This window comes from Fusarium falciforme, chromosome 4 (assembly GCF_026873545.1).
Source record: "Fusarium falciforme chromosome 4, complete sequence".
NCBI classification, from domain to species: domain Eukaryota; kingdom Fungi; phylum Ascomycota; class Sordariomycetes; order Hypocreales; family Nectriaceae; genus Fusarium; species Fusarium falciforme.
The window spans coordinates 2,394,110-2,421,594 of record NC_070547.1 but is presented as its reverse complement, the minus strand read 5'-3'; the positions used below and the strand labels follow the sequence as shown (position 1 = coordinate 2,421,594).

General features: G+C 54.2%; 8 protein-coding genes across 8 annotated transcripts; 6 read left to right on the top strand and 2 right to left on the bottom strand.

Moving 5' to 3' along the window:
- Positions 1-266: 266 nt before the first annotated feature.
- NCS54_00550100 (Transcriptional regulatory protein pro1) lies at positions 267-2,429 on the top strand (the record flags this gene model as incomplete). Its single annotated transcript, XM_053151002.1, has 2 exons — positions 267-426; positions 544-2,429. The coding sequence occupies 2 exons, from the start codon at positions 267-269 to the stop codon at positions 2,427-2,429; spliced, it is 2,046 nt and encodes a 681-aa protein (XP_053006977.1).
- A 5,187-nt stretch (positions 2,430-7,616) lies between these two features.
- Positions 7,617-8,981, top strand: NCS54_00550000 (Receptor protein-tyrosine kinase; the record flags this gene model as incomplete). The annotated part of the gene is made up of 1 exon (XM_053151001.1): positions 7,617-8,981. One exon carries the CDS (start codon positions 7,617-7,619, stop codon positions 8,979-8,981), a length of 1,365 nt encoding a protein of 454 aa, XP_053006976.1.
- An 876-nt stretch (positions 8,982-9,857) lies between these two features.
- NCS54_00549900 (F-box domain-containing protein) lies at positions 9,858-13,555 on the bottom strand (the record flags this gene model as incomplete). Its single annotated transcript, XM_053151000.1, has 2 exons — positions 9,858-13,296; positions 13,449-13,555. 2 exons carry the CDS (start codon positions 13,553-13,555, stop codon positions 9,858-9,860), a joined length of 3,546 nt encoding a protein of 1,181 aa, XP_053006975.1.
- A 4,763-nt stretch (positions 13,556-18,318) lies between these two features.
- On the top strand, positions 18,319-18,870 carry NCS54_00549800 (Hypothetical protein; the record flags this gene model as incomplete). The annotated part of the gene is made up of 2 exons (XM_053150999.1): positions 18,319-18,492; positions 18,550-18,870. The coding sequence occupies 2 exons, from the start codon at positions 18,319-18,321 to the stop codon at positions 18,868-18,870; spliced, it is 495 nt and encodes a 164-aa protein (XP_053006974.1).
- Positions 18,871-18,887: 17 nt separating this feature from the next.
- Positions 18,888-19,810, bottom strand: NCS54_00549700 (Hypothetical protein; the record flags this gene model as incomplete). The annotated part of the gene is made up of 3 exons (XM_053150998.1): positions 18,888-19,008; positions 19,071-19,227; positions 19,291-19,810. The coding sequence occupies 3 exons, from the start codon at positions 19,808-19,810 to the stop codon at positions 18,888-18,890; spliced, it is 798 nt and encodes a 265-aa protein (XP_053006973.1).
- Positions 19,811-21,299: 1,489 nt separating this feature from the next.
- NCS54_00549600 (EXS domain-containing protein) lies at positions 21,300-22,631 on the top strand (the record flags this gene model as incomplete). The annotated part of the gene is made up of 2 exons (XM_053150997.1): positions 21,300-21,450; positions 21,505-22,631. The coding sequence occupies exons 1-2, from the start codon at positions 21,360-21,362 to the stop codon at positions 22,629-22,631; spliced, it is 1,218 nt and encodes a 405-aa protein (XP_053006972.1). The 5' UTR covers positions 21,300-21,359.
- Positions 22,632-24,046: 1,415 nt separating this feature from the next.
- NCS54_00549500 (Hypothetical protein) lies at positions 24,047-25,456 on the top strand (the record flags this gene model as incomplete). Its single annotated transcript, XM_053150996.1, has 1 exon — positions 24,047-25,456. One exon carries the CDS (start codon positions 24,047-24,049, stop codon positions 25,454-25,456), a length of 1,410 nt encoding a protein of 469 aa, XP_053006971.1.
- Positions 25,457-26,040: 584 nt separating this feature from the next.
- Positions 26,041-27,293, top strand: NCS54_00549400 (Hypothetical protein; the record flags this gene model as incomplete). Its single annotated transcript, XM_053150995.1, has 3 exons — positions 26,041-26,256; positions 26,349-26,565; positions 26,623-27,293. The coding sequence occupies 3 exons, from the start codon at positions 26,041-26,043 to the stop codon at positions 27,291-27,293; spliced, it is 1,104 nt and encodes a 367-aa protein (XP_053006970.1).
- Between the last annotated feature and the right edge of the window lie 192 nt (positions 27,294-27,485).

The window sequence follows — 27,485 nt, the reverse complement described above, 5'->3', positions numbered from 1 at the left end:
TGGACCCTCAGCGGCCCAGTCAGCCAGCCATGGAGCCTGGGCAGTCCAGCCCAGCCCAGCCCAGCCCTCAACGACAAACAGTCTAGGGGCCCTGGGTACCCTTCCCTTCCCTTCTCCATCCATATCCCGCCCGTGATCGTCTCCACACTACGGTACCGTGCGTGGTGGCTAACTCGACACAGTACCACGCCCCCCCGGCCTGGCACACCCCCTCTTCCCGGGCCCCAGCACGCCAATACTGTCCGGACCAGCATCGCAGGCTACAAATGTCTACGCTGCCCCCCGACCATCGCAAAGGCGCGCCGCGAGCAGCTGGAAACACAGTCAACATGGCTGTATCTCAGTCTTCCAAGGCCAAGCCGGCCTCAAAAGCCAGCAATGGCAAGCCCAGAACAAAGACGCAGATGCATCGCCGTTCAAGAACAGGTTAGTTTAGTTGCGCCGCCCACTTACACGGTTGGGGGAGCTCATGAGGGCCCTCATGAGTGCCCTCAGCTTTCTGGCTTCACTCTCGAGACTCAAGACTGACCATTGCAACCACAGGCTGCTACACATGCAGACTGCGACGCAAGAAGTGCGACGAGGGCTCGCCCATGTGCACCGCCTGCAAGCACCTGGGTTTGCAGTGCGAGTATAAGCGACCCATGTGGTGGAGCAACAATGATATGCGACGCAAGCACAAGGACGACATCAAGATGATCATTAAGCGCAAGAAGCTTTCTGAGAAGTCGTCACACAACATGCAGAACTCGGTCTCCAGCTCACCTCCAGGCCTCACCCGATCTCTGCCCACGTCCTCCTCCTTCACTGACACCCTCGACCGCACAAGGTCGGCCTCGATTGACTCGCACTTTTCCACTGCCTTCAACTTCAACAGCCCACCCAGTGGCAACGAGTATGGCTTTGGTGCTCCCATGCACCCCGAGCTCATGTTCGGCAGCTACTCGCCCTATGAGATCGACGTCAAGACTGAGCGCCAGATGTTTGTCAACGATGTGCCCACTCTTCGCGAGTCGCACATCTCCACCTTTAGCACTTTCCAGACTCCTCCTCCCGCCGGCACAGTTCTGCCTCCAGGCCCTCTCGACAGTGAGTGGACTGAGCAGATCCGCAAGGAGTCTCTCTCCGAGGAGACGTTGAACTGCAACTTTTTCGACTTCTCCCACGGCCCCTCGGCCGAGACAAGACAGATCCAGATCGAGCTCGAGGAGAATGACCAGCGCCTGCTGGATCACTTCATCCAGTTCGTTCTGCCAACCATCTTCCCCATCCTCGAGTCAAACCAACATGGTTCGGTCAGCTCTGACCTGATCCTCCCCGCCCTTCAGTCCAACAGCGCCTATCTGCACTGCTGCCTCAGCGTCGCTGCCCAGCACCGCAAGTCGCACGCCAACGTCGCCGGCGAGGACATTGACGGCGACATCATGCGCCACCGTTACGCTACCATCTGGGCCCTCTGTGAGGCCCTGAAGAAGGATGAGAACCACCAGCAAATCCTTGAAGCCACCCTCGGCCTCATCTTCTTCCAGTCCGTGGTCGGCCGATATGACGATGGCCTGCTCGACATCCCCTGGCACCAACACTTCCAAGCCGCCATCAGCCTTGTGCAGAAGCTCGACCTCCCCGGCATCGTTGCCGACCCCACTAGGGCCTCGATGCAGACTCCCTTCAACATGTCACTCACCTCTTGGATTGACATCCTTGGCGCCACCATGAAGGGACGATCACCAACCTTTGCCCATACCTACCGTGAGAAGCACCTTTCTCAGGTCAACCCCAGTCTTGGCCTGCGAGAGCTCATGGGCTGCGACGACCGGGTCATGTACCTCATCTCAGAGATTGCCTGCCTCGAGTCCCTCAAGAAGGACGGCATGGACGACTTTACTCTCTGCCAGCACGTCTCGGCTCTTGGTGAGCAGATCAGCTTGACCGAGATGGGTGATGCAGGCCCCAAGATGCCCTTCAATGCCAATGGCAGCCTTTCGCCCAAGCAGCTGTCCAAGAACATGACAATGGCTTTCCGCATTGCTGCGCGCATCTTCCTTTGCAGCCTGGTCCCCGGCTTCAACCCCAACCAGCCCTCTCCCATGGGCCTGGTTGAGAAGCTGACCTCGGTGCTTCAGCACATCCCCTCTGGCCCCAACGGGTTTGACCGCAACCTTGCCTGGGTCTACCTGATTGGCGGCTCCATCAGCGTCCCTGGCAGCACGTTCCGGGCCTTCTTTGAGGACCGCCTTGCTCAGCTGGGTGACCTGGCCAAGTTTGGGTCGATGGGCCGCGTGGCGACTCTTCTGCACGAGGTTTGGCTGCAGAATGATAACCTCTCGGGCGCTAGCTCGCCCGGGTCTTCGGCGTCTGAGATGACCCAGCCGCACATCCACTGGCGGGATGTCATGGAGATGAAGGGATGGGACTTCTTGTTGATCTGAGCCTCACCCTAGCACCGCTTCTACAGAGCCTTCAACAGCTGGCCTTTGAAGGGTAGTGGGCGCGAGCATGCTGGTTGAGGCCCTATGGGCCATCCCAGCAACAAGTTGTACCCTCACCTTCTTTTCCATGAGGGCGGCGTAGGTCCGTCTCACAAGGCGATGCAGGCATTTGCCAGCCGCCGAGGACCGGGATCGGGAGCATGAGCTCCCTTGTCCTTTATGAGGCATTATCATTCGCTTCTTATCTCTCTTGGCCCCTTTTGGGGTTTCAAGAGTGGACATTTCCTATTATACTTTCTTTTTTTTACATGACGTTCTTCATTTACAATGATACCTACTGGGATGGGACCTTTATAGAGGAAGCCGCAAGGCGTTTTGGGCTGGAATTGAGCCTTCAGAGAAGAACTCGACACTTGGAGACACGCACACACCACTTCTCGACACACACTTTGGGATACAATGGGGCTAGGGGAGGGAAAGAAGCATGGCATTGTGGAGGTTGCATTGTGGAGGTTGTGGACGATTGGCTGGAGTGAAGCATGAGGGTGGCAGAGAGTCACGACCATATGCAGGAACAATGGGACGACGATAGGACGGATACGGCAATGGATGCTGAGGGAGGGGTTTCTTTCTTTGGATTGGATTGGATCGGGACGAGTACCGCAAGACTCGGGATCGTTCGCTTTTTTCATATTCGTCATCATCATCATTTCATGGTCATGGTCATCTATATACCAAGCGGGCAATGGTACAGGGGAGGACATGGAAAACGGCGCAGGGCAGGTTTCTGGCATTGACATAGGCATAGGTGGGATTGGGGGGTAGGAAAGGATGATGATGATACTGTATGTATGAGATGGGATTTTGAAGCTCTGGGTAGCTCGGATATGGGCTAGCTCCCAGACTGGGGAAGTAGATGAGAAAGAAAGAAAGAAATCATGTGTAATGACAGAGAGTACAAGGATTCTTTACAGCTGGCTTGACATTGACATTGACGGACAAGATGTGGCTGGCTGACTACCTAGACAAAGACACAAACTCTTGCATTGGGCACACGCCTCTCCCCAGTTGTGATGCTACCTTGGTTGTTTCGGCATCTTTTTTGGAAGAAACGGAATCAGATGAGATCAGATGAGGCGAGAAGACCTAATGGATTGCAAGGTCGCTGAATCGGCCCAAAACGGGGACAAGGCCCGAGATGGCGAGAGGTTATTGAGCTGAGCTGCCGGGATGAGTTTAAATGCCTCTCTTTCTCTTTACAGTGCTTGATCCGCTGCTGGGACAGAGCAGAGTTGGATTTCAGCAGGCATGAACCCCCAGTCCCTGCAAGCCGTTGAAAGATGGCGGGTAAGCAGCATCACACCACACTCTTTACAAGGTACAGTACAGCTACTACTTACTACCTACATAGAAGGATGGAAGCTATGAAGAGGGCAGAGATCGGGCACGGTGTCATCGACGGTGGTGGGTGACCTCTTTTTTGGAGACCCTGCTCTTGGATGCACTGCGTGGCCTGACGAGAGTGGAAGATTAGATGAGCAGGAATAGCCTTGTACCCCTGGGAATGCGATGCAGATGTAATGCGACGCGATGCAAATGCGGGTGCACAATGCAATGGTCTTTTCTGTCTTTGGTATTCCGGGGGAGAGAATCCGTGAGGTTATGTAGTCATGACATGATGGACACCTAACAATAACTATTCTATGCTGCAGTGAAGCCATCCATCCATCCCATATGTAGATGCAATGTAATGTAATGCAAAGCTAGAGGATTCCCCTCCTGGCCTTGTCTTCCCGCCCGCCCCCGGACGGCGGGCGAACGCGGCCCGTTTGGCTCGTCTAGCTTAGCTACCGTACTGCAGAAGCAAAGGGCAGGCCAGAGTCAGAGGGACCAGCGCAGCAGCGCATTAAAGCCTGCGTTGATCTAAGGTACGGGGAAGCGAGGCTACGGTTTGTGAGTGTTCCCCAGTCGTGACATGGCAATCGAAAAAGAACACCACGTATGTCGTCGGTCTACAGTGGGTCTCAAAAAGTAACGACACATTCCGGGTTTCCCCGCTGTATCAGTACCACCACCAAATGAGACTACATCTTCAGCGCCTTATTGCGCAGCCAAATGAAGGCCAATTGCATCGTATTCTATATCAATCTATAGATAATTGAGAGCTGTATCTTTCGGTGTATTTAATACTTAGTATACCAGCCGTGGGCGTGCACAACAGCCTGCATTCTTCGCTTTATTGAGTAGACTAGGTTATCGATGACTTCTGGCTCAATCTCTTCCCACAGCTCGATCGCAGCTGCAATAAGAGCCTGCTTTGCTTCGTCGGTCTTGGGCATGTATGTGAGCTCTGGATATCGCTTGCAAATCCTCTCTTTGAGGATCGCCCATAGGTTTTCTATGGGGTTGAGATCCGGGCTGCAAGGCGGCCAGTCTACCACCTCGGCCCTTCGACTCTCATACCACTCATAGATCTAGTCTCGTACGATGTGGGCTATAAATGTGCTGGCGTTGTCATGTTGGAAGTAACTATTCCTTGTCACAATCCGGGGAAGGTATTGCTATAAGCATGCGAGGATAATCTGCGCAGTTACTCCGCCGCGAGGGCTTTCTAGATCGCCGGCCAGGGGGACCATCGGGAGGCGCCTGCGATGATTAAAAGCACTAAAGAACATCTGTGAGTGCCTTGTCGGCTGTATACGTGTCTGAACATTCTGTCTGAAGAGTCTCTCGTGCTAGAAATAGTCAGAAAAGTCGTAGTTGTGAGAAGAATATATACCGGTTTACAGAAAACCCACGTACGCCTCTGGCCCTCTCCTCGAGCGATAATAACCTCATCAGAGAAGGTCCATTTCTCCCAAAAGTCCTCAGCCATATGAACATACCGCCGTACAAAGCGTAGACGCTTTCTAGCGTTGGCTTCACTAAGGAAAGGTCGAAGAAGAGACTTATAATGCATGATTCCTTCCTTCCGTAGGTATGAGATTAAAGTCGCCCTGCAGCAGCTCAACCCGGCTTCCTCAATCAATTCACGTATCTGAAGATGAGGATCTTGGGCAATAACCCTCAAAATTCTCCTTCTTTCCCTCTCTCCAATGATGCGCGGCCGACCGCACTTGGGTTAGTCCGCGGCACTCTCTTGGTCGCGATATCCTCGTACCACACCGTAAATTGCATGTCGAGAGACACCCTCTTCCCGCGCGATCCGGGCGGCCGACACGCCCGAATTATATCTCCAAACAATCCTCGTTCGCGTATGAGGAGAATGATGTCTTTTTGGGGCCATTTGGACGTAAATTGACTGCGTGATGAATGATTGAAGTTGGTGATGATTTTGGTGGAGGTAGAAGTGAAAGCGGGGTACGGGAAAATGTGTCGTTACTTTTTGAGACCCACTGTAGCACGGGCCCCCGAATACGGTTTTTTTTTTTTTTTTTGAGTCGAATGATTCAGACAGTGCGTAGAGGGAGAGCAATTGACTCGTACGCCCTGCTCTACTATGGGTGTGCGAGGTGTCGGGTGTTCTCCGCGGACAGGAAGACACAAAGGCGGAATCTAGATTGTGTGGGTGTGAGAGAATGAGGGACCTTTTGGCGAGAGAAACCCAAGATTCCAGACCGAGAACGAGATGGATGATCGGGTAGAAAATTTAGAGACAGGGGATGGGATGAATGACAGGGCCAAGAAGGACAAGGGTTCTGCGGTGGCGACCGTTGACGGACAAAGAAAGAGACAAGAGGCAACAATAGATAGTCAGTATCAGTATCACCTGAATCTTCTTTTTCGGTTTCAACATGTGAAGGTCTCTACCCTTTGGCACCATCATCAACACCATCACCTGGAATCATCGTCTCGTGTCAGGTGTAAAGAAAAAAGACTCACTCAGTGGCCAGCTCACAACTCATAGGGCCCTTATCTCTGCCGATTCACGCATTCGATTGCACGACCCAAGGTCAGAAACCGAAAGAGAGGCAGCCCATCGAACGGACGACGACGGCCTAAATAGCCTGCTTTCTCTCTTCTTGCCCAGTCCGAGGGGTTATTTTTGGTGTCTTTTGAAACCAACGGGCCACTTCTGATAGAGGCCATCGCCAGGCTTCGATTGGGTTTCGCAGGGCTCTTGTTAAGCGCTGTACATACAAAAGTCGGGCGCTTCGGTTCATGCCTGAGATGAGTAGCAAATGTAATAGGCTCTCGTTACAGGGCCTTTTACAGGGCCTGACCTTTTTACTGGCCTTCTGGCGCTAAACCTCAGGGTTTGTTCCGCATGTTTGTGGAGCAGGACCCAATCAGCGGCCTTGTTGACGGCCGCGCGGCTATTTCCTGAGACGCAGCCAACCACAAGTCGGTCTTGGCCATCACCACTCGCCCTCATCCCACACTCGCGACTTGTAAACCACCCCACGGTCTCAACACCGAGAAGATCTGGACCCGGATGTTCTGGGCAGGAAACAGAATATCTGGCGCCCTGTCGAGTGACAGGGGCATACGACGCCAACCGACTGGCTCCCGCAGAACCCCCAGTCCCCCGATCCCAAACCTTGGGTCCCATGTATAGATCTGGGAAACGGATAGGCTGGGGGGAGGCATGACTCTTTTTTCGGCGCACAATTGGGCGGTAAAGTATGCGCCGCCAGCGACTGACAGATCGTTTGACGATGGACGCCTGGGGGCCTGTTGTTTCCGTGGACCACGATGGGCTCGGTTTCCGTCTTTGTCGTATGTCTTTGGGTGTTCTTCCACCCAACATCTGTTCATCTCTCTCTCTTTCTCTCCCCATTCTTCTCTGTCCAGCAATTCAGCTTTCCTTCTTTCCGTATTCCCTTTCCTTATCTCTGTCTCTCTCTCTGTTCTGTTCTATTTCCTTACTTCATTGACGACTACTACTATCTTGTTCAGCCAAAAAGACAAACAATCGGCTTGTTCTACTTGACTCATTTCTTTGGTCTCTTTGTCACTCACGCTGGTTGTGTCTGACTGGAACAAATTTCATCTCTATTCAGTTCCTTTTCTCAATGTCTCTCCCAGCTTGATACTCCAAATTCCAGTTTCAACCACACACGATCCAATAACCTATCGACAACGACCAACATCACGACTTGAATATCCACATCACGACTTCAACCGATATTACGACTCTACCGAAACAACAACCAACAAGCTATTGCTTCTTCACATCCCGCCAAGATGCCTTGGGCTCGACTCCCTACACCCCTCCGCCTCCTCCTCCTCACGGCGCTCTGCACATCTACAACATCCGCCCTCCCCGCCAGTCGCATCTTTGCCCGCGAGGACACTTGCGGTGCCGACAGGGTCTCTTGCAACAGCGACCTGACCGACCTCTTCTGCTGTCCCAAGGACTACTCATGTATACTCCTCGCCGGTGACACCTCGGCAATGTGCTGCCCGGCGGGCAGGAACTGCAACGAGGTCCGGCCTATTACTTGCGATCTCCGCGGTCAGGATATCACAAAGTACCCCAAGGCTCCTGTCATGACCATCATCACCAACCTCGAGCTTGAAAAGTGTGGGAGCATGTGCTGTCCCTTTGGCTACTCATGCGAGGGTGACAGCAAGTGTGTCCTAGACAAGGACCAATCTAGCCCTCCAGAGGGCGCAGAGTACCCCAGCGGAAGCTCCTCAGGTGCTCCTAGCGCAACATCACCCACGTCCAGCGAGACGGCCTCTGCTAGCGCCGAGCCCACCTCGACCTCTGAGCCCTCCAAGGCCAGCGATGAGAACCAGAAGGAGGACCCAGAAGAGGAGAAGAAGGATTCAGGTCCCGCCACAACATCCATCGTCGGCGGCGTCGTCGGCGGCTGCATCATCCTCCTCATCATCGCTGTCGTCATCTTCCTCTACTTCCGCCGGCAGAAGAAGCGTGAGGGTGGACATGGCGAGAAGGGCGGTCACTTCTACGGCGGCGGCGGTAGCACCTCGAGCAGCGAGGCCTCGTTCGGCAACTTCATCTCGGAGCCCATCGTCCAGCCAAACTCGTACCGCGCCGACTTTATCCTCAAGACGCCCTCCCAGAACTCGCAGGTCTCCGGCGGCAGCTCCAGCGTCCCGCAGAGCCAGTTCTCAGGGGCCCAGAGCCAGTTCTCGGGTGCCAGCTCTAGCGTTGCTCAGAGGCAATTCTCCTTTTCTCCCACGCCTACACGCGTGCCCCAAGGTCCTCCTCGCATCCGCATCTCCATCCCCAACCCCTTTGACTCTCCCAACCCTTCACCCAACCACAAGTCGGCCCAGATGAGCCCCATCGACGACACGCCCGTCCGCCACGGCACTGTCCGTCTACCGCCCATCCGCGCCATGAAGGCCTCATCACAAGTCAGCCGTCGCCCTGACAGCCCAGACCTCCAGCGCGAGCCCAGCTGCGAGAGCATCAACGTCTTTGCCGACCCCAGCGACGTTGTCAAGCCCCGCCGCCTGACACACGCCACAACCTTTACAGACCTGATGGACGAGGCCGACCTCCGAGGCGTTGGCCGAGGGAAGGCCTACGCGCCCGGGACGAAGCCTCACGTACCGGGGACAACACCAAGAATCTAGACTGTCTTTTCAAAGTGTTTTTTTGTTGTAAACATGCTACAAGCCCCATCACTTTAATCTGACCTCCCCCCAAATTCAACCCATCCTGCAGCGCACGATGGGATGCCCTCGTTATGTACATACATGATCAAAAACCTCTTTACCTTTTTACGCATCTCACCGCATTAGAAACCGGGTTCTCTAAAATAGGCCCTGGCGTTGCGGAAGCATGGGAGGGAGTCTGTCGTTTATACCCTGAAAGATTTTACCAGGACATGTCTGCCATGTGTTTTTTAGCATCTGCTCCTGTTTTCCTTTTATTATGTACTCTTGTTTGTTGGAAAAGGGCTATAGACACGTTCTGAATGATAAGCGAACACATTTCTGTTACTTCGGACTTTTCATGTCAAGTGAATAAACTCATACATCTTTTCCGAAACTACAGTTTCGAGATACTAGCATGACATTAGACACAAGAGGTATATGTTGCTCTAGATGGTGAAGAATCATCCATCTCGAAATATGCCCACCCCTTCAGACTCAAACATCAAAAATCCATCTCCCTCACTATCCCCTTTTGGCCGTTGTATACTCCGACGCTCCCAAAAATCAATCACAAGTGACGCAAAGACAAGTCCATGCTATGCCGACCCTCCCATCCATACATGAAAACATACATATAGCGAGTGATAAAACAGCCAAGGCCAGCGGGGCCTTGCGTACAGACAAGAAAAAAACTAACAGTACAAAAATGTAAATGTAGCGATTGGGGGTATGTAGTATGCGAGTGATCAGCTGTCCCAAAATGAAAACGTCTTTCCTCATGATGCCATCACAATGGCTATTACCTCCCCTCTCTTCTCCTCTTAGATGGTGTCAATCTTGCTGTATGCGTTCTTACATGACGACGCATTTCTTGTCCTTCTCCTTGTCCTTGTCCACGGATCCGGTGGAGATGTCTGTCCATCCGGCGCTGCTGGCGGCGTCCGCGGCCTTCTTCTTCTTCTTTTTGCCCTTGCCAGTCCAGCCACGCTTCTTGGCATCCTTAATGTTCTTAGCGGCGCTGCGCTCAGCACGGCTGGGTCGGCGGTTCACTGTTGGGGATGTCCTTGTGACGGGCACAGGGGGGGCATTCAACCAAGCAGGTGCAGGCTGATGAGCAGGAAGTGCTGTGGGTACATGGTTGCCTCCCTGCGACGAGGCGATACTATATATCGTCTCTAGACGCTCCACCGTCGGCCGCTGACTGGACCCGGGAACGGGTCGAGGGTGACGAGGAACCGGTGCAAGCAAAGGGGTCTCGCTTCGGCGGCCAGACGTCTGACGGGTTGGTGGGTCAAAGGCACCAGTAACACCTCTGGGGGTGCTGATAATGAGGGGTTGATCAAATTCAGGCTGTGTGAGGCTGGAAGGTCCTGTTGCCAGCGCACTAGGAAGCGAATGTGACAGGTAATCACCATCTAAGCTTCCCACAGGCCTCCGTGCCACATGGTAGCCTCCTGAAAGGCGTCTTGGGTTGCCTTGGCTGACTCTGTGGTTTAGGCTTGCAAGCTGGCTTGAGCTGGGCAGAGGTGGCAAGGCCGAAAGAGAGTCTTCCATGGGCTGCGGTCTGGATCCTGGGAAAGGGAACCCATCAACTTGGTCAGCGGGTCGGCGGGCCTCGGGCCCGGGACCACCAGGCCAAGTTTGAGCGTTTGACAACCGCCTCACTCTAGACGCCGTAGCCTGACCTGACTGGGCCGTATGTTCGGTCGCTGGAGAAGCATCCACACTCACCCTTGGGACCGGAGCTTGAGATTGGGAGGGGGTTGGTAAGGCCACAGCAGGATCGGCGGGAGCTGTCACGGCTCTGAAATCCAAGGATGGGGCAATCGAAGACACGGAAGGGATTCGCGAGTCGGGCTCAGAGGTCGCCGTCTCTGCTTGGCGCGCAGGTTGTCGAGGCGAACCGGGCGGAGTAGCATCATAGAGCTCGTCCTCCATCTCTTGCTGAGCCGAGGGGCTCGATCTTGGCCGAGACGTAGAATCGACTCGTGGTCTACTCATAGTAGTCGAGTCACTCGCTGTTCTTTGAAATGGCGGTCGTTGAGGCGAAGCAGCCGGGTGTTGGTAGCCGTCCTTGGAATCAAGAGAGCCCACACCTCCGTTGTTTTGTCCGAAAGGATGCATCCCAGCCGCATGCAAGTTTGGCATAGGGGGGATAGGAGGAATAGGGGCAGGGAGAGGAGCGACTGAGGGTCCACGCAGAAAGGCCGGCAAGTCTCCTGGGTCCTCCTTTTGGTATGGGGGTGGAGGAGGAACCCAATTGTCAGCATCGCTCTCATGCGGATGCTCTCGTCGACCGTCTGCACGGCGATACTCGATGGGGCGGCCGTCCGCAGTTCGAGGATGGAGAGTTCGATCCACAGCAGCAGCCGTCGCCGCACGACGCAGAGTGGTTTGAGAGCGAGGGCTTGCATGTGCATAAGGGGCGTCCAATGCCTCCATTTCATCGATCGATAGGCCATCTCCGTCATCGTCATCGTTGTCAGGTTCAGTCGTTCGAATAGTTGGGTTTTGACTAGGATGTTGACCAATCCTCCGGGGGATCAAGGGGTCGTCATCATCTTGACTGTCGCGACTGTTTGTGCGCTCAGGCCTTGGTAGAGGAGGAACTGCGTGAGTTCGTGCGGCAGATGTAGCAGCTCGAAGTAGATTAGAACCTCCGCCACGACCTCCTCGTCTTTGAGCCACAGTTCTTCGTCGGACGATGGCCACCTCTGTTGCAAGGTCACGTTGCTCTTCCTCCAATACCTCGGGGTGGTCGGTGCCAACTTCGATGGTGATCTCGTTCTTGGTTCCGTCACGGATGCCATAATCAAAGTCGATGAGAGTAACTCTGCCGCCGTCGACAAAGTCCATATCTTCCTCCTCGGTAACCAACCTCGGTGCGCCAACTCCTCGAGCTGTCACGACCAAGCGTTCCTGTGATGACGAGCTGCCGAAACCTGAAACCCATTTCACCATCTTCACTTCAGGCAACTCAGCTACCTTGGCGCCCGAAACGAACGTGTTCCTAAGCTTGTCGCAGAGGAGCTGCCACTGAGGTACTCTACCACCCTCGGTTTCCTGTGCCCGCGTTGAAGGTCGTCGTGAATTGCCGCTGTTTTGTCTGCCGAGATTGGATGGAGATGATCCGTCGTTCGATGATGATGCGCTGTCTGGAACGGCATCCAAGTCTTCAGGGACACCATAGATCCATACGTCCTTCCCTTGAAACCCAGCCGACACCAGTTCACCCCGATACGTCGCAGAAGGAAGGGTAGAAGGGAGGAGCTTAGCCTGTGACGATGTACTTGGTACTGGTCCCGTGAAATAGGTTGTGCCGTTCCTCAGGTCATCGATTCGAACAGCTCGGAATGTCTCAAAACTTCGGTCGTACGTAAACGTCCAGCTTGCCTCTTCCTCGTTACCGTCCTGGAGCAGAACAGCATGGCTGCAGTCTCTGCTGGTGTTGGGAAACAAAATCGATGTAGTCCAGAGTGGGCTCAAGTTGTCTTCGGACATGTGAGGACCTGGGTCGTAATATGGCGCCGTGATAATGACGGTGCTTGGCGGAGAGGAATGAATAGTAGTTCCAAGGATTTGAGTGCCATCATAGGAGAATGTCAGAGCATCGACGGCGTCGCACTTAACAGCTCGTCGATCAGTTACAAGAGCATCAGCTCGTAGAGAGGACACTTCAATCCCGCCTTCATAAGCTGCGGCGACGACAGATCCACAGGGTGAGAGAGCAATGGCTTGAGGAGTGTTGTCGAGGATCATAGACTGTGTTCGACGCGGTGGGGTCTTTTCCATGTCGTAGAGATCAACCTGCATCTCGGTGGATAGCACAGCCAGAAGGGTGCCTGCGTCGTTGATGCAGGCTGAGACAGGTCGGCGGAGGATCTTGAGTTCCCGCTTGATCTCGAGACTCGAGCCCCGTACATCCAACACATAAATCCTACCGGAATTATACGCCAGAATGTGGTGGCCCTTTGGGGAGGCACTATACTGCATACCCTCACCTCCAGGACATGACGAAGAGCTGATAGATGTTGAAATGAGCTTCACGGTGGTGATGTTTGGGCGCAGGAAAGCCTGGAAGAGATTCCGCTTGACTTCTTGGGCGAACAATCGGCGCAGTTGAGGGAGGTTGTCATCGTCCGAGGACGGGAAAGTTGAGTGGCTTGCGGAATACGAAGGACATTGTGACAGCTGCAAAAGATAGAGATGTGCTCGTTGGGAGACGGCTCTCCACTTGCGGTTAAGGAGGACCAGAGACGCGAAGCTGCTAGGGTCGGCGAGTCGCAGGATCCTGAGGGAGAGTTGAGCGTTAGCATTTGGCGATAAGGAAATCTTGGGCAGCGATCTCTCGACTGTTGTTTGCCCTGTCATCACTCCCCAAGACCCGCGCGATGCAGTAGGCGCATCGACGCAGCAGGGCGACGAGGACTCGTTAGGACTCACTGTTCAATGATCTCGTCGGGCAAGCTATCAAAAGGCGGAGGAGGGGGGAGAGGCATCTTCTCGATGCTGGAGCGACGAACGTCAGCGTCGACGGTCGGCGCGTCCATGACGCTCTAGCGCTCTACGGCGGAAGGCCAGTGATCATAGCAAGGGCGAAGACGCGAGGGAAAACGAGTCGTCGTGGTCGCGGCCGAGGCTCTTGCTTTGTTGTCGTTGGTGTGTGCGTGAGTGTTGGTGAGGAATGGGTGAATAAATTGGATGGTGAACGTTGGTTGGTTCCGTCGTGTCGAGGAGCAGTAGCAGCAGCTGAGGTGCGCTCGCCTGTGGCTGACGCTCTGTGAGGCTAGGCGTGACGACGGCGGGTCGTCCAGGTGGAAAAGGAAGGTACAGGTATGGACGGAAGCGGTCCGAGGGGAGGGGATTCGGCGGTCAAGATGTAAGCACTACAGACGGGAACAGACCTGAAAGCGGCTCAGCAATTTCGAAGCTGTAAAGAAGAGAAAATAAATAAAAGGGGATGCGTGTGGTGTTGTTCTTTTGCAAGGCGTGAACATCAAACATGAGAGTGAACAGAACAAATGGCGGCTCGTTATCCGTCCGTCGTGATCGGCGACAAGCCCAAAACTCGACTAGCAGATGCGCCGGGTGTCCAATGGCCTCGGGCTCAGGCTCCCGCTCCGAGAAGGAACTTGCAGATGCCGTCCGTCGCAATGATAATGCCAAATGCCGTCGCGCACGGAGCGTGCTGTATACGGGCGACTAGGTTGTCTGGTCTTGTCTTGCTGGGCAGACCACCTACGTATCTCCTCCGTCAACCTTCTTTCGGCCCTGAATCAACCCCACGACCTTGCAGCCTTGATTGGATGCTGGTCAGTTCGGCGGGGACAAGTTCACGTTGCCCTCTCCACTTGGTGCTCGTGCCGCCAGGGGTTGGCTGTCTGTATTTCATGTGCTTGTGTGTTTCGACCAGTATTTTGAGAGAAGAGCAACGGTGCTATAATGGTGCCGTCGCAGAGATGTTTACGGCGGTGGCAGATGCACCAGTAACAGGACGGATCCATTCTATCCTGCTGTAAACCATCCGACAGAGGCGCAGTGTCAAAACTGCACATCCACATCACATCCACAATCATATGCAGCTGAACGGCTCAGCCAGGGGACGTTTGATGGCGCGAATAGTGAAACCCCAGTATGTCTCTGCCGCCCAATGTGACGCACCAGACGATCCAAGAGATAGCCCGAGACAGGAGAGAAACAGCCCGTCCCCTAATTCACGGACAGGCAGAAGAAAGAATAGACAAAGACACTCAAAGTCCTTGCCGGAATGATGTAAGCGACAGGGGGGTTGAGTGGGCTTTTTTGGGTTGGTGGAATTCTCCTTGGGTCGTTGGCCTTCCCGTCGAGGTGCCATTCTGCGATGGCCGCATGCCTCGCCAAGACCTCAGAGGCCAAGCCACGGGGGAGGCGCCAGCCATTGAGCGATGCATTCACTCATGCTCTCATTCTCTTCCATGAGTTCCCCTCCTCCCTGCATCGGACCCAACAAGCGAGGAGAGTTCAAGTGTTGACTCTTGTCCGGTGTCTCGTCTGAGATGGTGTCCTGCAGCGAGCCAAAAACAACAAACTACTTGTTCAGGCCGTTTTGCCGCTCGCTGGTCGGTGCAACCCTGGCTTGTCAAAGTTGGTTGCTTTGTTGGTTCATCTCGTTGTCATCTGTTGCTGCTCCCTAGACGAGATCTGCCTCCAGTCCCAATAAAAGCCATGGATGCTCTGGATCTATTCTTAGAAACCCGCTTACTCACAGTGGCACCCTGCAATCGTGCACATGGTGTGTTATTCTGATAAGAGTGCATTCCGGTGTCAAGAATCACATTTCAGAGAATCACATCACAGAGTCGCTCTTGAGATCACAATCACTCATCACACAAGGCTGAGGCATGTCGCAAGAAGCATACCACAAAGAATGCAGCGTGGTCCCCCTGACTAGGGGAATACTGCTCAACGTATGGTATGTGACAGGCGAAAACCCCGCTCGACTAATAAGCGACCGAGACGAGGAAACCCGTGTGCTGTCATGGTTGAAGAAAAGGGGAGCCGATGCAGAACATGACCACATTTGGCCTCGGCATCAAAAGATACGATTTATTTCGTAGATTGGGCACTTGGGATAAAAATACCCAAATCACATAAGGTTCAAAGTTCTTTCATGTCTATTTTTAAGTACTTTTTATAGTTCTCAATGGTTATTCGTATCTCGTATTAATTAGATCGCCATCATCCTCACAGTGTGGATGCTATTCTCGAACCACGTGGCATTGAACTTGATCTTACGAAAGGCAACGGTTAAGTAGCTGTAGTTATAATCATATGGCAACTTCTTCTGATAGTTTTATAAGTGGAAGAATATTCGTGGTGATCTAAATCTGAGCCCAGCCTGCGTGTGCGGCACAGCGCATAGAGGATTCCAAATGCTTAGACCATTTCATCCCTTTTCCAAGAAGCCTTTGACAGTATGAGCAAGCTGAACCAATTCCCTTATGAACACTAGCCAACGAAGGTGGGATATAGTACTCGGGAGAAATGAGGCAGGGCTTTCTTCTTGCCCCAGCCGCTCTTCGAATCCTTCATGGGGCGCAGTCCGAAGGTTGTTACTGAAGTCATACCGGCTATGCATGTTCAGCAACTCAATGCTTCCCCCCCCCGAGGACGCCATTATCTCAGTCGTTCCCAGATCTTCTAAACTTTTCTTCAGACTGCATGGGAAAGACCCACGCTGTTTCAGGGAGACTCATCAGTGTGGCCGAGTGTAGTGAGCTATCAGTGAAGCCCCAGAGGCGACAGTTCATTGCAGGCATCACATCGAACCTGGGCCACATTTGCGATAGTTATATGTATCAGCACATACACTATAGAAATCTGGGTAGTCAAAAGTGATCGAGTTTGTCCTGTTGCCAAGACATTTGCACGATCCACATTGGATAACACAGCTGCGCCAACCTCCGAGGAGACGCTTGGTTGGCATTAGCGGATGACCTGTAGTATGCAGCGAGTATTGATTTACTACATACTATCATGCTCTAGACCACCAAGGGCACAATACATGTTACTCATGATAACGTCACTCAGCACTCCTCTACCCTCAGCCTCCAACTCGTGGCCACTCACCCTACACTTGTATCCGGAATAACTTGACGAAGGAGAACCTGTATAAACCATTACACCTCGTACAATGACTGCATGTCGAAAACGGCCTCGTACGAGACGCTGGAGAGCCTGATCTGAACGACGGTGCCTCGAGGGGCTGATCAGGCAGCACAGCCCTTTCCTGTGGCACCTGAGAGATATTACATGTAGGGATGGTCTTTGAGCGTTGAACGTGGCTGGCTGAGCATTTGCCGAGACACTGTGAGACTCAGAATGACTCTCTTTTTTCTTTTCTCCCCCATCGCGACAAGGCTCCCTGTATCGGTATAGTTGGTTGCAGATGGCCTCCTGCCCAGCCGGGCGTCCAATCCGATCCAGATGAGATGATATCTATTGAAGATCGCTGAAGCCATGTGGGCCTACGTCATGCACACTTCTCCTCGCGATTCTCTGCCGAAGATGCAAGTAAGCAGAGATGGTGTGCCTTTTCTGTTTCTCGCAGTGCTTGCCCGTCTGGCTTGCTTCACCGACATCTTTTCAAGTGGGCACATGCGTCTATACCCAATCAACTTGTTGACAAAAAACTTCAATCTCACTAAACCCACGCCTTTTAAACAGACTCGGCCCGCCAATTAACGTCTTGGTCGAGCTGTGGACCTGATGAGACAGGGCCAGAGACACGCGCTTCGTGGACCTTGGCGTGGGTATAAACGCAGGACATATCTTGGCCATGATTCATGGTTGCATCTCTACCAACTGGATGATGTGGAACTGATTCACGACTTGGATTCGTCGGCTGGAAAGTGTAACGCCCGAATCGAGCCAAATTGCCCGATGACATTTCGAGGGAGCATGGTTGATCACAAGTCAACGCTACCCGAAACAACTGTCAGTTCGACATCTCCGGAGTTGACTGCCCACCAAGGCATGATGAAGCACTCAAGTGAGCTTATAGGTCATAAGAGCAGAGACAACGACCTTCAGCATGTAACCCAATGTCAAATTACTTCTAGACAAGTGACATTCTGAGTGTAGGATAGGGAGGTAGTTGACATTAAAGTTAGTCCACTGATAGCCGTGAAAGGGTCGATCTTCTCTTGTCGATCATGCCCATTTGGGCGACACTTGTCTACATGGAGGTTGAGAAGTCAGATATGGTTTCTTGCCAGCGGCATCTTTCCGCAATTGTATGTACATGGGCCGGAATCAGCCCTTTACCAAGAGTTGCAGGTGTAAAACGTGGCAACCCCAGGGTGGCTTGTGGAGCCTTGAGATACCACTCAAAGAATAAACCAACTTTACATCCTCAGTTCTAATGTCGTCTGTTCATGACTCGAACAATCTAGCCAGTCGAGCTGATCTCTCAACAACGTCAAGAGATGTCATCGACTAATGCCCCTAAAACCCTGCCAAGAGGAGTGTACTCTCAAGCTAGTCTAGTATAATGACATGCAAGTTGTCTCTTCTCTCAGCAGTTTAGCTGAACCAGGATTTACGATCGGATGGGATGCGCCAGCGATCAAATCAACCACGGCATTTCCCCGCGGATCCGCGGCACCATCTGCCGTGAAGCCTGAGGCATCCCTGCAAAATCGTCAGGTTTCAGTGCTAGACAATGTACTTTGTTGGTTCTCCGTCCGCCTGGTGCGCCCTGAGGCTTCTCTCGTCTCCGTCCCCTACTACTCTAACTCTGGGCGGCAGAGAAACGCAATGAGAGCCTGCAAGGATGACAACTCCCTCCTACAGGCTTCTGCCTCTACAACCTCACTTGCAAGCCCTGCAGCAGGATGCCACCACTGAAGTTCTCACTCTGTTCCCTGTGGAGAAGAGGAAGGGTCTCATGAGCTATGGCCTACCAGAGTCGTGTGGAAAATTGTGCGAGGCTCTGCTACAGAATGTGGTATATTTTTGTCCCTTCTTCTCAACCAATATGCCGAGCTCGCGTTAATCTTGGCAGGCTTCTGACCTCGAGTCCTGGGCCATGACCTTTGGCATGGCCGTCAAGGATCTTCGGAGGCCTGAAATCAGCCCCCAGGCCTTTCGACTCGAAAAGGACAACACCTCTTCACTACTCAAGGGCTACACGGCGATAGTCGTGGCCCTCGGAAACACAAAGTACGACGTCGAGCTCATATCCGGCGACAAAAAGTCTTCGCAGAAGGAGACGTGGGACCCAGCCTTCGCCCTCCATGTTCACGAGACTGGCCTTAGAGCTATTGTAGGGAATCTCCGGTTCCTCTACATCCCCCTCCACCTGGAACCGATCTCGTGCCTGTGACAAGCCGGCGACCTTGTTCACTTCATGATGTGTATCATGTCATGGTCTGTATTCGCGTCCGACGCTGTACCGCTTCCGCTTCCGCCCGCGGTCGACCTCGAAGTGCCTGTGGTCAGACTTTTCTCAACCTGCTTACGGCTGCGTACCGCGTAAGCAACACGCCCAGGGCTGAGGCGCTCGTTCGCGAGGCTGTCACGTACCTGACTTTTCCATTGCACAGGTCAAAGACGAGACTTGGGATTCGGAGCAGCTCCGAGGGCAGTGGTGTGGATGGACGGTGGGCAACGGCAGACTCCTCGCGCAGGAGTGGAAAGCACTCGCTGGTAAAGTGCTGGCCGAAAGTAAAGTACGAGTTGACTGGACGGCATGAGGATCTCGTAATAATGGATTAAAAATGGGCGAGTCTTGTAGATAGGGTACCTCTTAATGGAAGCTCGTAAGCTCGCACGCCGAGCACGCTGGCAAGCTCGTCCCCGATCAGTATGCACTTGGGCAGCGCGAATCGCTTCGACCTCAGAGTGTCACTGCCGCCGCTGATGCACTTGGCCATGGCCTGGAGCATGTCGTCCCTGGGCAAACCGTTATTGTACGCCACGTGACAGGCGGCAACCATGACCATGCTGTGAAGCTGAAGTTCTCGGCCCTCAAAATCTTTGGCGGCAGCTGCGTAGGTGTCGAGGAGAGTCGCCCAGTCCATCTCGTGGCGGGACTGGATGTGGGACAGTGTCAGGCGGTCACGCAGGCGCTGGATATCGTCTGGCGTCGACGGCGAGTTGTTGTCCCAGTCCTCGTCTCCCTGAGGCAGCCTCTTCATCCAGTTTCTGATCCATTTTCTCTGAGTCTCCAGTCCCCGCCTCCGGACGGGCCTCTGGGGGACGGGTTTGCCTGGGTCTTCAACAATAAACTCGGCGGCGAAACCTGGCGGCTGTGGGGGGTTCATCTTGAACGCCAGAGGTTTCTAGGTCTGGAAACCCGAACGGTGAGCAGTCCAATGTCATGAAGAACCGCGGTGTTGGAATCGTCAGCGTGTTGGTTATATGGGGGGGCTTTGGGTCGGCTGCCGATTGTGCCGCCAAATTTTGGACTCTGTGTGAATGATTGCACCCACCGGGGTCGGTACTTGAGCCACCCGCCCTGGTGGGAGCTGTCGGGCTGCTCGGCAGGCATCAGGAGTGCAGAGAGACTGGAGAAATCAGCTCTACTCCAGGGACCCCGAGCAGAGGATTGCAAGCCATTGTGTCATACCGGTGGAAAGTGACAGTGGCGTTCGGTCATAGGCCCATCGTCCCCAATGGTCCAATGCCACGTCCTGTTTCCTCAGCCTTGTGAGGGCATTTCAGCGAGAGCGTGCGTGGGACAAGGACAGCTTCGATCCCCCAGGTCAGGTGGGATCTGGGATGCATAAACGGCTCCGTACCAGCAGCTTCCTCTCGACGCCTGCCGCTTCCAAAGTAGGATCCATCTTGGCCATCTTGGCACGGTTTTCTCTCACCATTTCAGAACCATCTCAAGCAGTCTATCCCCTACAAGAACAAGTCCATTAACGTAACGTAACAGCCAGACCAGGCAAGCGGCAAAGGGAGAAGGGAGAACGTCTCTCTTTCCCGCTAACCTCGGTGGAGACCCGGTCTGCCGGGGCAAGGGGAGCTGCCTTTCCGCGACTCCTCACAGTTCCAAGAACCCGGGCTAGCGAATAGCATCGGCACGGATTTAACCCCTAGATCTGCGGTGAGGTGTGCCTTGTGGCCGGACTAGGGTCTCTCGTTTCTGACCAAGTCGCCGCGCAGCGCTGTGGTCTGCTAGGGTCGAGAGAGATATGCAGGCTTGTTTCAACGGCGTGACGGCGTGACGAGAGGCGTGCGGCTGCAACTCGCAGGTTAGCGCCGTAGATCAGCGCCCAGGTTTTAGACCGGACGAGCGAGTCTGCAGACGGGCTCTGTGAAGCCGGGCAACTCGACTTCGAGCCTGATCGAGACCATCCCCACCTGGAGGGACTGTTTCGTTCTGTGCGGCGTGTTGTTCGCTTCACCCTGGCCGCCATGATCGCCAGGAAGGGGCAAAGCTAAAGCAACGTGGGCATGGGTGGAGCTTATCGCTTGTTAGTGAGCGTGGGGTTGTGGCGCACCGTGTAGGTGTGGCTGTGGCTGGCTGACAGAGTAGAGAGTGTGGCTAAGCTGAGCTGGCGAGCACATGCCCACACCCACGTTAGGAAAGTGGAAGTGAAGGTGCTGACGTCGTTGCTGCCGCGTAAAGTGGCAGCTTCATACCTGCCTCCACGTCCACGGTCCATACCCCTGAAAAAAAAAAACCCGAGGACCCGCCCTTGCAATCTCACATTGAGGACAGGTTGGATTGTCGCAATCGCAATCGACCTCATGAACTTTGTTGCTGCTCAGTCACTCCTTTAAATTTCCCTTTGCAGGCGCTTCCTCGAGTGCTCCGTACTCCCTCTCTGTCGTATATCCTTTGCCCGATGGCGGTTCGCTTCAATGGATGGCGATCCCGCTGTTGATCCGGAGCTTGACTCCTTCAGCTTGGCTTTCCCTCTGCCGTACCGTGTTGGCTTCATCGCAACTTTGGGTAAGCGTGGCTGTGATCTTGTTGACGATAGGGACTGACTCTGGCTTCTCGCAGCCGTCTGGGGATGGGGCTTGAACCTCCACTGCCTCTATCTCTTCAATGTCGACGTTCCGCATCTTATTCGATATCCCGGCCGATCATCGCCGCAACACATTCCGCATCATGGCTCGACCTATCGCCTCGCCATAGCTCTGTCCGCATTATTCAGCCTGTCGATAACTCTGTTCTGGCTTTGTACATGGGGCATTCCGGAGCGCGTCATCGCTTACGGCTGGATGCCGCTGTCCTACCTTTTTGCACTGGTTGTGCTGTTCGTTGTTCCGCTTAGGAACCTCCCTAGCGGCGGCAGAAGGAGGTTCTTGGCTACCCTGCGGCGCGTTAGCATTGGTGGGCTAGCCGAAGCCCAAGACGGCAAGTTCGGGGACATCTTGCTCGCCGATGTTTTGACATCGTACGCCAAGGTCTTTGGGGACCTGTTCGTTACGTTGTGCATGTTCTTCTCAGCAGAGGGTTCGTCGACTAAGAGACCCGATCGCAACTGCGGAGGAACAGTGATTGTGCCGCTCATCATGGGGTTGCCGAGTTTGATTCGATTCCGACAGTGCTTGATTGAGTACTATCGTGTCCGAAGGGCACCATACAAGGAGTCGACGGGTTGGGGCGGTCAGCACCTGGCCAACGCCCTCAAGTACTCGTCGGCATTTCCTGTCTTGATAACCAGCGCCTGGCAGAGGTCCGTGGATGATCCAGATTCCAAGGCCGTCCTCCACAAGGCCTGGATTGTTGCTGTGTTGATCAACTCACTCTACTCGTTCTACTGGGACGTGACCAAGGATTGGGACATGACCCTCTTCGCGTCAAAGCGAGATCGCGAATCACCACACCACCCGTTTGGGCTGCGAGACAGGTTGGTCTTCAGGGTGCCCAACCTCTACTACTTTGTGATCGGCATGGATTTGATGCTGCGGTGTACATGGTCGATAAAACTCAATAGCCGCCTGGACAAGTTCAGCGACCTGGAGGGAGGGATATTCCTCATCGAGTTTCTCGAGGTGTTCCGACGATGGGTATGGATCTTTTTCCGCGTCGAGACGGAGTGGATCAGGAATTCCTCCACCGGCCTCGGGATCGACGACATTCTTCTTGGAGACTATCAGGGCAAGGACGACGAGGAGGATTAATGGCGCCATTATCAGGCACGGTCAAGGGACTACGGCAACTAAACGGCGGTCAAGATATCCGGGCGTCCGGTGCAAATACGTGTGTGTGTTGAATAGATTGGGATATCTAATGAGACTGATCTTGGGCCAAGGTTTGGCCGATGTCGAACAAATCTTCTTTTTACTCATGTTGCTCCCCACGTCGAGATGCGCATTCCTGATGCGGCTCCGCGATGGTCAGGCCCAGGACCAGAGAGGGCCAGGGCTCGCGGCCCAGGGCGGCAAGGGCTTGAGTTGCCACGAGGGCATTCCGGGTCTCTGGGAAGGTTTCTGGTGCAATTGTCGCCCTGGTCTCGAGATGGCCATGTCGCCTGTCGGATGGGTCGTCCCGCGTCTCTGGGCAGCCTTGCCTTTCCCGGAACAAAATGTCGGTCAACCGCAGAGCCAAGGCATGTCAACTGAGTCGGGCGAACCGGAACTCTACCTGAGGAGTCGATGCTTTGGGACGACTCGTACAATTGCGGTAGCCACCAGAAGCACTAGAGCCCAGGAGGCACGACATGGCGTGGTTGGGGCTCTCGGCAGCCAATGCTCGTCCGTCGACAGCTTGCCGTCAGTGGCCGCAGGGTTTCCCAACGACGATGGCTTCATGTTTGTTTGTCTGTCAGTGAGAGGGCACAGACGTGTCACGGCTGTCAGATGTTTGCGCACGTCTCTGCGAGGGGGAAATGTTGCCATCTCGAGCCAGACTGACTCTGGGACTCGACAACAATTCAATCTATTCCTGTCATTCTCTGCGGGGCGCCGCTCGCGCAGCCCTCCCACCCAGGCGCAGTGGACTGGAATGCTGTCCATTGTCTTGGAGGATGTGTCGCTCGTCTCGCCGAGCCTAGACTCAAGCCTCCCGCCACAACCCGCTTGGTCCCAGGTGACTCCGGGGGAGATGAACGAATATCCAGGTTCCGTGGGCTTGGTAGCCACCGACGGACTATGACGGCTCAAACTCACAATGCTTGGGAAAACTCTTAAAGACCGAGTTCGTGACTCAAGGGCATTCGCTGCGAGGTTTTCGCTCTCTATCGCTCTCACAACCCTTGACTCACGGTTTCAGTACGACAAGACCAATATCCATCCATCCACCACAAGGCCCAACAATACCGACAAGATCGATCCTGGAACGCGGTCAATGAAAGCATAGTTTCTTTGTGGCGGAGTTGAACTCGAAGTTTACTTGGCCACGGGGGAACAAAGGAGATCGCGCCCTTGCGTGGGCTTGAATCAACAGCCCAGCTATTGTCCTCTGCGGTGGCGCATATTGAGGGTTGCAAGCAAGCCGAATATATCCTTTATGCGAGGCCCCAGCGCTCCGATCTTGCGATTTAGACGACGAAAGACACCATTCCAGCGACAAGAAACATCGCACGCTCCGCTTTACCATGCAAAGCTACGCACGCTCCATCAGCAGCATAGAACTGACGCTGCCCCCCGAAAATGCCTACCTCTACATGACAAGGCCGCTACCGCCGCCGCCGATCCCATCGAGGAGCTCATCGCGGGCCAAACCTGTACAAACTCGGAGATTCAGCGCCTTTCCTAAGACGACAGGTCCTGGAAACGATCCCAAAGAGCTACCTCAACACCCCCCTGTCGTGGTTCCCCTCGCTCTATCACGACGACGAGCCTCGCGTATGAGCATTTCAGGCGCAAGCACTCTACGTGAACGCCGGTCTTCTCAAAAGATTCAACAATTGACTGGCCATGACGTTGGAGGAGGTATCGACTGGACATCGCCTCCCTCACGACCCAGCTTCTCTCCTGCTATTTCACCAAAGTCAATCCCAGACGATTCATCCAGTGGCTACAGCCTGTCATTAGACGAACCAATATTCGACGTGGAGCCTGCAGAACACGAAGACTATCAGCCAAGATCCTCCGACAGCAGCATGCCCCCGTTGGAGCCGGACTGCGATAGCATGATGAGCGTCCAAAGTTTTACAGCCCCGGCATCACCCAAGACACCACATCGCTCTGCCTCATTACATCTTCCCAAGGCGAGACGATTCAGCACTGCAACGACACCATTGGAGACTGTCCCCGACCTCGACGACCATGTCAGCCATGATGTTCACGATGTTCACGATATCCATGAGCAAGAGCATGACGAACATGCCCACGACAACCCTAACGAACCCTTCGACGAAGACGTGGCTTGGCAGGCAAGCCAATCTTACAACTACTTTAGCGATGCTGAAACTGCAGACGAATACCACCGAATCGCTACCAGGCTGGCCAACAACGACAAGCGGCAGTCCATCTACGGAGGTGCTTCCATGATGTCGCGGTCTCAGTCATCGCTCAGCAGACGCCTCAGCGTTTCTGCCAAGTCGCTATTCACCCGCAAGAAGGACTCGTCTCTATCAGTCAGCTCCAGCAGGACATCACTCACTGCCATCAACTACCCCACAAAAGGACCGTACTCTCCCTCGATCCCTCCGTCCTTGGATACCGCGAGCATTATCTCACCGCCTCGAAGTATTTTCGAAACTGACGATGAGGAGGACATTGACGGAGACGACGGCAGTGTCAGAGAGGTCATCAAGGACTTTTTTGCACGCAGGAGTGAGGAGCGTACCTCGACAGAGATGGTGATACCTCGCTCCCTCCCACGACAGCTCGAGCGTCCAGAGCAAAGCGGGCTCTTCGTGAAGACGGGATCGCAGGTCAGGGATCTATTTGCGAGCGCGCGGGACGGGGCCAAGATGATTCAGGCGGCACGGGGTGAGAGGAGGAGGACTCAACTGAGGAGTCAGATCAGGATGATCCCGGAGGAGGAAATCGGACGGTGAGTGATGAACGGTTGGAGGGTAATTTCAAAGGATATGGTTGCATTTCAGCGCGGCGCGAGGGTCACTTTGAGAGAGATTCCCCCTTAAAATTTTGTCATGTTATCCCAGGTAACACACGTACCTCTATACAGTGCACACGATTATCCATCTATTCACATATAGGGATTGGTTCCATGTAATTGAGATGTGTTGGCGGTGATTCAGAGCTGGATATGTTTGCTGGCAGGAGGATTAATCGATCAACAGACGATGACATTACAGTTTCTACCATATGCAGTACGTACTTGAGGACCCGGCAGTACTGTACCTCACTCATCTCAACTCGAATGTCTCGCTCAAATCTCGGTATAAATCAAATCGCCGATTCGGTCCCAGCCGGCTGCCTGGTTCCCCTACCTACCGAGAGCCCCGCCCCCGCAGATCTGTCACAAGCCGGAGCCGGAGCCGTTCCCCGATCGAGACCGCGGCTTCCTCCATCCATCCTGCATCTACAGAGAGTGAAGCGCCGCCGGGGAGAGAGAGTGAGAAAGGTATAGAGATAGACACTCGGGGCTATAGAAGGAAACGGCCACGCCCAAGACATCATGATCCACGACGCAGCCGCTGCCGCCGCCATCGACCAGATCCCGGAATCAACAGACGCTACTGCTGACAGCCACTGCATCACCGACGCTGACGTCGTTGAGGCGCTCCAGGAGGGTATTCGTGAGGCTGCGAGGGAGGAGGTGCTGATCAACCACGGAGAGGCGTCGCTGTACTATGATGCTCTAACCATGTCGCCTCTGAACGCAATGTCTACGGTGAGTTTTACTCCGTCCCTCGACTTTGTACTCATCTTGTTTTCATACCGTGTATCAATATTCGTGTTGCAATGCTGACTTGCTACTTCAAGGCGGCACTCGCTCGTTTCCGCGCCTACAAGCCCCCGGCTTTTCCTCTATGGGATCGTCTTCCCGCCCGCAGGCGTGCGGCTGTCCTGATTCTTCTCTACGCCGACCGCCGGGGCGACCTCCGTGTCGTAATTACTATGCGTGCAGCCAGCCTGAGGAGCTTCTCGGGCCACGCTGCGTTCCCCGGCGGCAAGGCGGATGACACTGAAGAGACCCCATGTAAGATACTTCTGAATCCGAGTTGTGGAACTCTACGTTGACATAAAAATCTTGTAGTTCAGATCGCGCGAAGGGAGGCGTGGGAGGAGATTGGACTTCCCATGGATGATAACAAACTCCCCAAGCCTTTCCGCATCGAACATCTCTGCTGTCTTCCTCCCTCCCTCGCCAGGACTCACCTCGTCGTGCGGCCATGCGTCGCCTTCCTCCACGCAGACCAACGCACACCCGATGAGCCCGCGCCTACAGTGGACGAGATCATGATACCCAGACTGGACGCCCGTGAAGTCGCTGCAGTCTTTAGCGCACCCTTTTACAACTTCCTCAAGCAGCGTGATCTACCTCCCGCGCCTGGTGAGACGCTCCCCAAGGGACATTGGTACGACGGCTTTTGGCACTCATGGAAGGATTATCCCTGGAGGGTACACAACTTTTACGTGCCCGTCAACAACCAGACAGTATCTAAGCCACGACGGAACAGCACTCAACAAAACCTAGCCGAGAAGCTAGAGGAGGAGGAGGAGGCTGAGGGCAGATTCAAGGTCTGGGGGATGACGGCGCGGATGCTCGTGGACGCGGCGAGGATCGCATACGCCGAGGAGCCCGAGATGGAGCACAATGATAATTACGGTGACGAGGCCATCATTGCGCACGCTGATGAGCTTGGTGATTTGAGTGAGAAGAAGGAGGAAAAGAAGGAGGAGAATGGGGAGGCGGCCAAGATGTAGACCAGACAGGTGCAAGGCAACAAAGAGACTTGGGCTCAGCGAGGGCATAGAGCCCAGATGAGTAGATTCTCTAGATCATGTTCAAAGCCCATGTTTTGGATTGAAAAGTCGATTTTGCTATTTGGGAGTCTTTATCGTGGCCCAGGAATAGGTACCCCAGACAGTTGGAACAAGGCTTGGCAAGTCGCAGGG